This window comes from Hyperoodon ampullatus (genome assembly GCF_949752795.1).
Source record: "Hyperoodon ampullatus genome assembly, chromosome: 6".
NCBI classification, from domain to species: Eukaryota; Metazoa; Chordata; class Mammalia; order Artiodactyla; family Ziphiidae; genus Hyperoodon; species Hyperoodon ampullatus.
Window position 1 is genome coordinate 106,385,543 of NC_136919.1, and position 13,924 is coordinate 106,399,466.

At 41.9% G+C, this 13,924-nt stretch overlaps 1 protein-coding gene across 4 annotated transcripts in view; it reads left to right on the forward strand.

The window, feature by feature from the left end:
* Window positions 1–13,924, forward strand: part of SPTLC1 (serine palmitoyltransferase long chain base subunit 1) — a gene marked incomplete at both ends in the record, with an annotated part of 62,349 nt that overhangs the window by 19,242 nt on the left and 29,183 nt on the right. For 3 of the 4 annotated variants that reach the window (XM_079706497.1, XM_079706499.1, XM_079706498.1), the window contains 3 exons: window positions 2,973–3,070; window positions 3,645–3,713; window positions 12,361–12,493. In XM_079706497.1, the coding sequence (XP_079562623.1) occupies window positions 2,973–3,070; window positions 3,645–3,713; window positions 12,361–12,493 (300 nt within the window). Of the gene's footprint in view, window positions 1–2,972; window positions 3,071–3,640; window positions 3,714–12,360; window positions 12,494–13,924 lie in introns of all 4 variants that reach the window. The other variant, XM_079706496.1, reaches the window with a different exon arrangement.

A 13,924-nucleotide genomic window follows, 5' to 3' on the forward strand; every position in this document is an offset into this window, starting at 1 on the left:
CTTCTCTTGGTGCAGAGCACGGGCTCTAGGCACACAGGCTTTAGTAGTTGCAGCATGTGGGCTCAGTAGTTGCAGCACACGGGCCCTAGAGCGTGCAGCTTCAGTAATTGCAGTGCGTGGGCACAGTAGTTGTGGCTCGAAGGCTCTAGAGCACAGGCTCAGTAGTTGTGGAGCACGGGCTTAGTTGCTCCGTGGCATGTGGGATCTTCCCAAACCAGGGATCAAACCTGTGTCCTCTGCATTGGCAGGTGCATTCTTAACCACTGCACCACCAGGGAAGTCCCAATAAATTATTTTTTAATTAAGGTGTGTACATTGTTCTTTAGACATAATGCTACTGTACGCTTAATAGACTACAGTATGGTGTAAACATAACTTTTACATGCACTGGGAAACCAAAAAATTCATGTGGTTCTCTTGATTGCTGTACTTGCTTCATCGTGGTGTTCTGGAACCGACCCCGGAGTATCTCTGAGGTGTTCCTGTATACACAATTTTCTTGAGTTCTGGATTCTTTCATTCGTCCGGTTGTCTGTTCTCCCTCAAGTGCCAAACCTGTTGTTAATGGGGGTCTGTAGTATTTGTTTCTTTCTGGTAAAGCACCATTGTCCTATTTCTAAGTTCACTTGTGTAATTACTGACTCTCACTAATAGTGTGGTTGTGGGTTTTGACTGGGAAGGGTTTTATTTTCCCTCCTTTGACTCTTCTGAAGCCTTGTTGTGGAGATGTCTTTCTGTATCGGTTTTATTTGCTTCTGTGAGGAACTTTGAAGTGTCTTCAGCTCCAGGATTCCTGTGGTAAGTGCCCTGTCTGGCTTACTGCTGCAAGCCTGCATGGGGCACAGGTGTGAGCCTTCCACTTCTCATGGAAACTGTTTTCCTTTCCTACCCCATGTGCTAGGCAGAAACAAGATGTCTACATCCCTACGTCATGCTGGCAGCTTATCGACTCTGGTCAGGGGCTTTAGGTGTACTTATTCCTGATAGTTTGAGTTCTCTGTGTGTCAACAGTTTTTGTAGAATGGCCTCAACCTTCACAGCAGCAACCGTTAGTACAGACTTGTCTACGTGGATATTTTGTGTTTTCATCTTTTTGTGGGTGCCAGCACCTCCACATCAGGAAGGACTTATGAAACTAAAGAAGGCCTGGGAAGTGGGAAGCTAAATAACACAGTGGATTATTTGAAAGAGAAGAAGCTCTTGAAGCAATAGGGAAAAAAGAAGAAAATATGTAATGAACACCTCTTATAATGACAAGTTGAGAGATGAAGAAACTGAGGCTTATGTAGGCCAGGTAACATCTCTGAGTTTCTGAAGTGGTCAGTAGCCATAATACTGACGGGATCTGCCTGACTCCACAACCATGTTCTTTTCACCGAGTCTTGTATGAGTTCATCTGCTTTTGTGAATTTACTTCAAGTAGTCATTCTTTTCCCTCCCTAGTTTCCCAGCATCTTTCATTATTTTTCTCAAGAAAACCAGTTCTGTTAAAACATACCAGTGAGAGTGGTGCTTCCCAACCTTTCCTGACCACAGTGCATTTTACAGAGCAGCCCAGCACACAGAGCACAATGCATGTGTAGAACAGTTCCGTGCCACCGTCCTTTCCCTGGCCCTGTTGGTGCATTTCCATTCCATTCAATTCTTATGGTTTACTTTAGGTGAAATAGGCTGGCTGTGACTAAGTAAATTGATCTCACAACCCTTTAATAGCTCATGTCCCATAGTTTGGCCAGTGTTTTTTTTGTTTGTTTTTTTAAAATTTTATTTATTTATTTATGGCTGTGTTGGGTCTTCATTTCTGCGCGAGGGCTTTCTCTAGTTGTGGCGAGCGGGGGCCACTCTTGATCGCGGTGCGCGGGCCTCTCACTATCGTGGCCTCTCTTGTTGCGGAGCACAGGCTCCAGACGCGCAGGCTCAGTACTTGTGGCTCACGGGCCCAGCCGCTCCGCGGCATGTGGGATCTTCCCAGACCAGGGCTCGAACCCGTGTCCCCTGCATTAGCAGGCAGATTCTCAACCACTGCGCCACCAGGGAAGCCCTGGCCAGTGTTTTTGAAGCATGACTTAAAGCTGGAGTATTTGTCAGCAGAGGACATAATAGGTTGTCTCCTCAAGAGCCCATCTCTTGTCTCAGCTGAACTCAATCTATGCTTCTCCTGTGCAACTGGCCACTCTGTTTCCCGCCTTTTTGGATGAGGGGGATTCCTTTTAAATGGTATTCCAGCATTAACTTTAGAAATTGGGAACAGAGCTCACTTATTCTTTTGGTGGCTTCCTGTAGGTAACATGTAATTTTTTTTAAATATTTATTTATTTTTATTTATTTATTTATTTTGGCTGCGCCCGGCCTTAGTTGCTGCATGCGGACTTCTCAGTTGCTGCATGCGGACTTCTCAGTTGCTGCATTAGGACTTCTTAGTTGCAGCGTGCATGCGTGATCTAGTTCCCCACCAGGGATCAAACCCAGGCCCCCTGCATTGCGAACGCAGAGTCTTACCCACTGGACCACAGGGGAAGTCCTAGTAACATGTATGTTTAAACCACTTAACTGTAAGATTGTTACTTGCTCTGCCTCTTCATACCTTTGATCTTGATCTTTTTCTATTTCCTCCCTGTTTGTCTCATTCCAGGTACTTTATTTAGCAACGTCTTTCTTAAGTGAGTTTTAAAACTAAAGCAACGGTTTGCCATTCATCTATTCATCTTGGAATTCTAGCTCAATTTTTTTTATTTAAGTACTACAGGGTGGCCTATTAAGAGTAGAATTGATGACCGAGTATCTGATTTTTAATATACTATCGTCTAATTTTACTTTTTAAGATAAAAAGAGAGCTAGGAGGCCAGAATGCAAATAGACTAGAATGACAACACTTGTGTGTCCTGTCACCTTCCCTCTTCTGGACAGCTGATAATGTGTGTCCTGTAACAAGAATGACTGTTGAAGTATACCACGCTTGTCTCTTTCCCCAGCCCTCCAAGCCATAACATTGTGGTGAATGGAAAAGAATGTATAAACTTTGCCTCATTCAATTTTCTTGGATTGTTGGATAACCCTAGGCTCAAGGTAAGTAGCACATATGCTGAAGTGGACAGATAACATGACTGACATAAGCATCTGGACATAAAATAAGAGACCGATGCAGAATATCAGAAGGGGCTGTGTAAGTACTTACTCTTTAGTCTTTAGTGACAGAGCTGTAACCTAGTTTTCAACAAAGGGAGGCAAGAGTGTCCTAATGTGGCTTAGTGTTGGGTGACAACCAGAGAACTATATGAACCAGACCCAGGTAATAGTTGGAGATGTGTCTAGGAAATTGCTTCATCTCCTGTTGGGATTGTGGGCCAGCAAACATTTTTTGAGGAAAGACCTGTGCCCACAAATGCCAGAAAGTGCGAATGCATTGAGTTAACCAGGTTTTAATGATCAAGCTAATATAACTTTTCCATGTTTTAAGTCGTATACCTAAGTCTTCCCATCCCTCTTTTCTTTATATCCTGTTAGAATTGTCTTAGTGCTAAGAAAGGAAAAGCCAGGGTATTGTGGAGCTATGTGGGTTAAAGAATAGGAAATGTCATTTTTAAATTGTTAAAGATATATTATTACAGTCTAATTTTTTTTTTTTTTTACTTTCACAAAGGCAGCAGCTTTGGCATCTCTAAAGAAGTATGGTGTGGGAACTTGTGGACCTAGAGGATTTTATGGCACATTTGGTATGTTTTCTGTCATATTTTTCAGACTACTGCTTTCAAGAATTAAGATTCAGTTTGATTTCAAAACTCCTTGGAAAAGGTATCCTTAATTAGTTGTGGTAATAAGCTGGTGAACTTTCTAGATTTTGTGTTTGAAATCGTTGGTAGGAGATGCATTGGTCTGGGGCCGACTGTCCCTTGTGGAGAAGAGTCATAGGTACCTAAGGCACACTGTCTCAGTAGGGCGAAGCCTGAGAGCTCTTGGTGCATTTGCCCCAGGAGACAGTGCTGTGAGGAGACTGTTTCTGCCGTGCATGACTGTTGTAAAGGGAAGCGTCCGGTTGTGAGTGGCTCTGCTCTTCGTAGTCGTGCAGGAACCCAGATTTTCCCTGTCTCGTTGCTCTAGGCCTGAGGGCACCATCTTTGTCTGTGTGGCCGAAGCCAAGTGATGAGTATGGGGGAGCAGGAGTGCAGGGCATTGGTACCTGTTTAGGTGGGCAGGTGGTGTTGCTCATCATTCTGCCCACATTCTGTTGGTGAGACCATAACCCAGGTCACGTCTCCCAGCAGAGGGACTGGAAAGTTGCTCGAGCTGGGCAGCCACCACGTGCCAGGAGGAAAGTGAGAACAGATTTGGGGGATGGGGGAGGTCATAGACTGTGTAGCCCTTTTCTTTCTGGAATGAAGACAAAGGATCATTGATTTACTTGTGTGTGGATGACCTGGAGATGGGCTAACTACATATTAGGATGAGAGTGTGATTTCAAACACGATGAACTCCCTAAATCAGAGTCCTCAAAGAAGACCCTGGAACTTTATGGTGGTTTTTTTATTAAATGTATATTGTTCTTTGCTTCTGAAAATTTCAAAAATGTTGTTAAATAATTTTCCAAATGAGTATATTACTGGAAATAACATTCTGGTTTACAAAATGTCAGAGGGTGGGGACAACGGGGCCAGGGAAGTCTCTTTTGTCATCTCTATTCATTTTCATTTCTGGGTCTTTGTGTTTTTCACTTTAACAGTTAAGATGTTTTTATTTAAGGGAGCACCTTTCTTTATCCCTTAGCTAATTTAGTGGTTAAATTATTTTTATTGGAAACAGATGATGGGAGTTGGTGTCCTAGACTCCTACAGCTGGAAAGGATCTTTAAAATCTTGTACTCCAGCATCCCAGCTATTCAGAAGAAGAACAGAAAGCTCAGAGAGGTTAAGTGACTTCCTCATGGTCACACAGCTAATTAATTTCAGCCCTAAAACTAGAAAATAAGTATTCTGATTTGCAATATTAATGGCAAGATCAAAGACTTAAAAGAGCTCAGATCAGAGGCTCCCTCTTTCCTCTAGCCTAGTGCAAACATGATTTGTTTGCCTGCTTTTTATTGGTAGGGTATTATTTCCTTCATAAGAATTAGAAAACTAGAAAAGGCATTTTTTTTACAAGGTTGTTTGTTGTAGTCTGATCAACAAGGCTTTCTTTCCATGATCTGCTTGCGGGGTAAAGAAATTGCTTTCTTAAAAGCCGCTCTTTCTAGTAGATCTTATTTGCATGTGTGGCCTTGGCTCTTGCTTGGGAGTTAATCTGAGAAGACCTATAAGAGATTTATTGCTAAATTCAGTGAAAAAAAAGTTTCAAATCTTCAAGACCAGATTTCCCAGAGCTACGGAAATATGTTGTTTTAATTGCCCAGTCAGTTTTTCATTTAGATCACCTGAAATATGTGTAATAGGATGCTGTGTGCCTCCAGACTTGGGGGGGGTCTTTAAATTAATGATTTTTCAATTAATTTTTTAAATTTAAATATAGTTGATATACAATATTATGTTAGTTTCAGGTGTACTATATAGTGATTTGACATGCATACATTATGAAATGATCACCATGGTAGGTCTAGTAACCATGTGTCCCCGAAGTTATTACAGTATTTTTGGCCATATTCCTTATGCTGTATGTTACATCACCATTGCTTATGTATTTTATAACTGGAGCTTTGTACCTTTTAATCTCCTACACCTAATTTTCCCCACCCCTGATCCCCTTTCCGTCTGGCAACCACCCCTTGTTCTGTGTATCTATGAGTCTGTTTTCATTTTGTTGTATTTTACTTGTTTTGTTTTTTAGAGTCCACATATTAGTGAGATCATACGCTATTTGTCTTTCTCTGTCCAACTTATTTCACTTTTCATAAAACCCTCTTGATCCATCCTAAATTAATTTTCTTGATTCAATAATTCAATCCATGATATAAACCTCAAAGATTTAAAGAGATAGTGAAGTCTTTTCCCCACTGCCATTCCACCCCCAAAAAAGTCAGCTACTATCAGTAGTTTCTTGTTCATTCTTCCAGGCTTTTTTCAGTGTGTGCAAACCACTTCCATACATTCTCCCCCCAGTTTTACAAAAATGGTAGCATACCACATACATGTGTTGTGCTGTTCAAGTGCGTTGTAAATTTAAATTGGATTTGATCTTTCAAGTGTCTGAATGGGCCACCAGAGTCAATATAATGAACACATAGTTGTGTATTAGCTACTCTGTGAACTACATTATTGGTCACTGTGTCATCCTTATCCTAATGTAGTTGAAGTTTCAAACAGACTGTGGTATCTGGACAAAGGTTGAAGGTTAATTTGCAGTGTGATGGTTTTGTAATAAGACACCAGACCTACAGCTTGGAGTAATATGTATTGTTTTCTGAGTACATTGTCCTTCCTGTAAACTTGTTTTGTTCCTTTTCAACAGTTGCCCATGCTTGCTTATCATCTTTTTTCCTTTCTTTATGTGTATATTGTATGTATTTTTACTTGGTTTTCCAACAGGGTATTTTCTGTGTTCTTCCTTATTCTGGAACTAATCACTTAAATTACTGTAGTTGTATTAAATTACCTTGAAATTTCAGTGTTAGATAAGTTCAAGAAGCTACTTGAGGTCAGCTAAGGCTATATTTTAAATCTCTAAAATACCCTCGGGACTTCCCTGGTGGCACAGTGGTTAAGAATCCGCCTGCGGGCTTCCCCTGGTGGCGCGGTGGTTGGGAGTCCGCTTGCCGATGCAGGGGACACGGGTTCGTGCCCCGGTCTGGGAAGATCCCACATGCCGTGGAGTGGCTGGGCCCGTGAGCCGTGGCCGCTGGGCCTGCGTGTCCGGAGCCTGTGCTCCGCAACGGGAGAGGCCACAACAGTGAGAGGCCCGCGTACCGCAAAAAAAAAAAAAAAAAAAAAAAAAAAGGATCCGCCTGCCAATCCAGGGGACACAGGTTCGAGCCCTGGTCCAGGAAGATCCCACATGCCACGGAGCAGCTAAGCCTGTGCGCCATGACTACTGAAGCCCACGTGCCTAGAGCCCGTGCTCTGCAACAAAGAGTAGCCCCCACTCGCCACTACTAGAGAAAGCCTGTGCACAGCAACAAAGACCCAACGCAGCCAAAAATAAATAAATTTATTTTTAAATAAAATAAAATAAAATACCCTCTATAATTAAATTATTCTAAATATTTAGGGTACATTTGCCCTTTGTACTGAGCATTAAAGCAGAAGTGAACTTCCCTTTCCTCTCATTTTAGTAGCTTGTGTGTGAGGCTCTGGTCTCTTTCCCAGGCCCACCAAAAGGTTGCTTTTGATTTTGGCTTTTTCTTTTCCTGGAAGTACTAATATCACTCAGGCATCTGTTTTCAGTGATGAAAATGCTCCCTCTTTTAGCTCTTTTCTCAACTTTTCAGATAGTGAATGAAAATCACTTATTGGAAAAGTAAATTTCCTTATTAAAACATTTTCTGTTTATTATTTCATAGTAACATGTTAGATGGTACTAGATGATTAACACAGAAAAAGAAAATTGACAGTTGAATTAAAATTCTTCTAGTTTCTTAGGCTAAATGTTCTCCTGCCTCCTAAAGGCCCAGCAGGTTCTTAAAATAGTCTTGTGAGGACTGTGTGGATCAGAAGTTTTTCCACCTTCTCATCTTATCATTTTAATGTGTAGTTTAGAATCAATCAAGTGATTTCATCAGGTTGTGGAGCCTTCCTTTCCTCTAAGGCTAATGGCGTCCCTGTGCACTTTGATAGTTTCTCTTGTTGAACCTCTCTGACTGTTTTGTTTGTAATGCATTCAGATGTCATTTACATGTGGTTTATCCCTGTGCCTGGGATCTGCTTTGCATACATGATGCCTACTTGACTCTTTGGTCTTAAACTAAATCAAAAGACAATTAGTGGCAGAGTTTCGTGGTGAGAGATAGTGGCATGTAATTGTGTTCTAGAGCCAATAGTGAACAACTGTTCATTTGTTTATTTTTTAAAATATTTTCTCTCTGTTGCAGGACCATGACTGCATGTTTTAGTAGGAAGGGCATTTGGTCATAAAATTCCTAGATCTGCCACTTCTTCCTGCCAGTCATGGAATTGTAGTTTTCGCAGTGTAGGCAGGGAATGATCTTCGTTGCACAACTTAGAACATTTTGGTAAGAATCACATAAGATACTGTGTGTGAAAACATTCTGGAAAACATTCAGCACTGTTTTTAATGTTCTAATGAGCGCATAGGTGATATTTGTACTTTTAAGGAAATTGCCCAAGTCTCAAGGGATTTTTAAAAAGTATGTAACACAAAAATATGGAGATTTTAAGAGAAAATATAGTTGGTTGTTTTTAAACTGTTCTAAAGTTGGGTGTTTTATAGTCTTTCCTCTGAAAAACAATCAAGAAGGCCATAATACCTCCTTTTATTCTGATAAATAGGAACTTGAACAAGTGGCTTTAATATAAGATAGTCCTTAAATATCCAGGATTTGGATAACTTAATTAGCAGATAGCGTACCTTTTTTCCTTCTAAAAGATTACTTTTTTTAATTCTACAAATATTGAGTTAATTGAACAAACACCAGCATGTTGCTTTTTCCATGCCAGACATTGTTCTGAGTGTTTCATAAGCATTCTCTTGCGGTTCTCCTAACAATCCTTTGAGGCAGGTAGAACTGTTAACCATTTGACAGAGGAAGGACCTGAGAGGCACAGAGCAGTTTTGGGCCTGTCCATGGTTCACACCTGGCAATGAGGGAGCCCAGATCTGAACCCCCTATGATGACTGCCATAACCAGGCCTTGTGTTTGGTGTGGGGCATCCTGCCCTGGCCTTGCCTCCCATCTGTTACGTTCTGGTGAGGGAGCAGGTGCCAGAAAGGGCAGCAAGTGCTGAGAAGACACAGAGGCTTTCTGGTCACCTTCCTCCGTGGCCTCTTGCCTACCATATTGGTTCCTAGCAGTGAATTAGAGAATGACGCATGCAAATCTGTGGCACTAATTGTTGAAATGGATCATACACACAGAAGATAGGCATCCAAAGTCAAAGAACATGCCCTGGCAGTTTTTCTCTTTGCTGCCTCCCCTGTCCTTGGGTTAAGAGTTTCTTCATTGCAGAGTAGCTATCAGACATCAAAAGAAGTTATGCAACTGTCCGAGTTTACCTGTCACAAAACCTGCTTTGCAAGGCTGACATCAGCTAAAACCCAGTCTTTAGATAGGAGGAGGAAAGGCCCATCTCTTTTAAACTTTTGGGACTAGGGAAGAACCAGTAAGTCATTGATTTATTGTAGAGAGATTCTTCTTACCACTTTATGGCAATGACATAAAAATGGCTATGAGTATGTATAATGAGAATACTAACATAATTTTTATCAACTGGGTAGCTAACTCTAAAGCCCTAAAACAAAGCCAAGATTGTTTTACTGTTTTATTGCTAATCAATGAAGAGAGTCATTTAGAGCTACAGAATGACTTAAAATCCTTTTTTGTAGTTGGCAAAAACAGTTTGTCTGTATCCATAGCATGTTTTTTCTTTTTAAAATGTAGATATTGAATGAGAGCAATTCACTGTGGCTTGGGTTGTCCATCTGCTAGCTAAATTGTTGAGATTTGGGGTAGATAATTCCCAGTTCAGAGGCAGCACTGTAATTTGAAGGAGGCCTCCTACGGGGGACCTACCCCCCCGTCTCTTCAGAAGTGAGAGGCAGCAGAGTGGTGGGGACCTATCTGTAGGCAGGGTGCTCAGAGAGCACTAACAAGGAGGAAAGGAAGACATGCCTGAGACACGCCCGTGCTCAGCTGCATGGAGGTAGCTGGCTCTCTGGTGCTTTGCTGCTTTCCTCGTTCTTGCGAGACTTTGCCTGCCACATTTCCCTGGCAGCATATCTCGTGGAAGGGCAGGCAGCCAGGAGCAAGATCAAGTCTTCGGACTTGGTGGTGTTGATGTCACAGATTGGATGCTTGAAGAGCTAAGCACTCTTTTGGTACCATTTTGATCAACCGGGATGCATTCTTCTAAACGTTACTGTGAAATCTCATATTTATTTAATGTTGATCTAATGAAAGTGTCACTTCTATAAAAATGACTACCTGATTGGTAATGGAAATCAAATGGTATTTCATGTGTTTTTTATGTAATAAACTCTGTTGGTATACATTTTAACTTATAAATGGGAAGAAGCATGCTTAGTTGTTTATCATTACTTGATGGGATAAATTGGCATGGGATAAATAGTTCATTTTCACAATTCTGTATCATCCCTTAAGAAGTCTACAAATGAAGTGGTCTTCAGTTTATTTTATTATTTGGATATTGCTGCTAAATTTTCTAATTCCTCACTGTACCTCTCTTGCCATCAAATTGAGATTTAGTTCGGACCTTCTGTGTCTTCTCATCTCTCACTCAATAGCTGGTGCCCACCCCAGCAGCCTTTGGTTCACAGTCGAGGGACCTGTATGCCCTTAATCAGAAGTCACTGTGAACGTGTTGTAGGTCTGAGTGTAGAAGGGACCCAAGTGCTTCAGACCAGGGGACTGAAGGCACAGCTTAGCCTTGTAGCTGCCCTCTGGGCTCCGAGTTCTCCACTGACAGCTGCCAGATGCCTCTCTTAGCTGTCTCACTTTGTCAAGTGGCAGAAACCCTATATTTCTCTTTGATCCAGTGCTTATCAGAGTATTTTTATGTGATACTTACTAAATGTTTGATTAACAATTGAATGAGATTGTTGGACAGCCCTCATTTAACTACTTTTTAAAATATAGTCCTTTGTGAAGTTGTATCTTTTATAATTCTTAATTTTGTCTTTTACTAGTTAAAAAGCATCACAATAAGATTAACTTGCCTCTGATAAATCAGTGAGTGGGTTTACAGATTTTAGACACTTTATTCAAATGTTCTAAAAACTTGGTTGTTCCTGTTGCTGAACTGACCTTACTCACTTGTTCCTCCCTGGCAGTTGGTGGAAATCTCACGCTTAACAACTAACCAGGTCTCTGTTGGAAATATTTAGTCCACTCAGTGTCCAGCCTTGTATCCAGCTGGGTTATGTTGTTTCTTTTGTACGTCTCAGTCCCTCAGGTCTTTTCCCTCTCCCTCTTCTCAGCAGGAATGTCTCTGGTAGGGAGGGGCATACTTGGAGGGAAGGCTGATGCTGAAGGGGTCTCCTGGAGCGAGGCTCCCAGCCACAGGTCCTCGACATCTGGGCCGGAGGGCTCTGCCGGGCCATCGGCCCTCTCCACCACCCCTCACTGGGGAATGTCTGGGTCCCCTGCCACTGCCTCCACTTCTGAGTTCCCCTCAGTGGACATGGCGCGGCTCTGAAAGTCTGCCTTCACTCCTCAGAGTTCCTCGTTTCTCCCACGAAGCTCCAAGGCTGGAGGGGCCTGGCTGCATCCTTCCTGTATCAACTTCTGAGTTCTCTTTGCACAGAGCCTGTGGTAAAACTCTGATCTTGTTCTCCAGACTTGGGTCCTGCTGTAGTTAAAAGAGCTAAAGAAGGTTTAAAAAAGTTTTCTCTCTCTTGGGTAATGCCTCCTTTTCAGACACTTCAAAGTTTTCCAGTTCACAGCCAGCTGGTACACTATTTATTTTAGACATCGCTGGTCCCTCCATCCTAGGGTGTGAAGCCTCATGGCTTAGCCTGGGAAGGTGAAAGGCTTTATGGAACCATGATGTAAGAGAGAAAAAAAAAATACCAGTTTAATAATTACAATTTATCCCTATAATTACATCAACATTCTTCTTAAGCTGCTTCCATAAAAGGACCGTATTTCTCTTTGTACTATACGTTTGAATTCACCAGTACACTTAAAAAGAAATTCAGGCAAACTCAGTCCTGCAGAGTGATGGCAGGTGCCACAACTAAGTGCTGACCCAAGCTGTTAGAGGAGTGACCACCACAACTGAAAACGTTCCTCTCTCTTGACGCAGAGTATGTGGGGTTCTTTTTAACCTAACTACTTTTCTTTTTTCTTTCTTTTCCTTTTAAAAGCTGCTTGACAGTTGTCTTAATGCCCGGTTTGGTCACTTCTACTAAAATGCAGAAAGGCGTTAATAAATTAATGTCATACATCGGTAAAGTCTTGGCCTTGTTGGTTGAGGGAAGTTAAAGCAGGCAAGGTCACTGGACCTTGAATTCTTATTGCTAGAGTGATATAAAAGCAAAACCTAGAGTCAGAGCTGTCCCAGTCACATATTTATAGACAAATGAGTAGCTGATTCAGTTCACAGAGTATAGAAACAGTTTTGGCCCAGAATTATCTTAGACAGTATTAATAACTAAACTGCTTATGTTATTTTATTTATTCTTTAGTCAAAGAAAAAGAATTATAAGACAGTTTAACCATTTAACTTTTTACTCTTGAACTAGATGTGCACTTGGATTTGGAAGACCGCCTGGCAAAATTTATGAACACAGAAGAAGCCATTATATACTCATATGGGTTTGCCACCATAGCCAGTGCTATTCCTGCTTACTCTAAGAGAGGGGACATTGTGTTTGTGTAAGTAATCTTTACTGACATTTCTTACCAGGATTCCTTTGGAAATAATATTGGCCCTCCTAGAGAACTTCTTTGTTAGAGGTCATCTGCCTAAAATAATACTGACTTTTTTTTTTTTTTTCATTTTTAAAGAAATATATAGTCACCCAGCCAAGTAGTTCTGCAGAATTAGTGAGACCTCCACTGGAAGGATGCCTTAAGGTGTCAGTACTTTGTTATCTGCCATTATGATTTTATTTATTGATGTTGAGAAGGCCAAACTTATGTAGGAGGGGGCCAGCCCTCTGCTTTCCCTGTGCAGCTCTGTGACAGTGTAGTGTCCTTGTGAGTCCATGGTCGTAACCCACATAGTCACTCACACTACCTGATAAAGTCACTCCACTTCTCAGCACCCTCGCTGCAACTCTTGGTCTCTGCTGATCTTGCTTCATGGCTTGTTAAGAATATAGAAGTCATGAGTTGCAGACTTCCTTAACTTTCCAGGAACAAATCTACACACTTGCATACATGTGCACTAGATGTATGGTGTTGCTTTTTACAGCAACATCAGGGGAAGAGCAGAGAGGAGTAGAGTGAGGGCTGGCATAGCCCAGGCAGCTGGTTGTACCCTTCAGAAGCACCTGCCACTAGCCCGAGCCTCTGTTATCCTTTGAGTGGACTATTAAATGACCCTCTTAATTTAGGTCTCAGAGTGACTTTTGTTTCCTCTTTTCCTTTTTGACACCATAGCCAGACACTCCATTTAAGAGCTTCCATTGTTCCTAAAATAAATATCCAAGTTCTTATTATGATCTTGTACATTCTATACTCCTGTTTTAGGGCCATTTTCCCTTAGGTGGTCATGCTGTGTAGCCTTACCAGCCTTATATGCTAGTTTTATCTCAAGGCCTTTGCACGTGCTAAGACCCTAAGTTCCTATGCCTAGAACATTGTTCCTCCTCTCATCTCCTACTTAATCCCTGCTCCTCCTGCACATATACCACCTCTGCAGGAAAGCCTTCCCCAAGCTCTCAGACCAGGTCAAAACCCCTTGCTGCATGTGGAGAAAATTTTACAGCCAGAGGAGTTTGGTATCCTTGTGAATCCATGACCATGTAGGCACTTACATGCCTGTCAAAATCAGTTTCTCAGGCCTCCCTTAACTTATATATGCAGGTGTGTGCATGTGTGCTCATGTGCACCCGTACCCTCTGCTCTTGGCACATCTTGCCTCACACTCACTGTACTCTTTTATAGCACATTCAACAGTTTATACCAGCCCATTGCCTAGGATAGCATGTGCCATTTAGTGGTACTCAATAAATACCTTCAGTAAGAGAATGAATGGAGGCTGGAGCTCAAAAGAGGGGTCCAAGTGACTGGACTTCAGAGCCCGGCTTACCTCAGTCCCTATACCATCCTGCAGCTTCTCACTCACTGTCGGAGCACCTG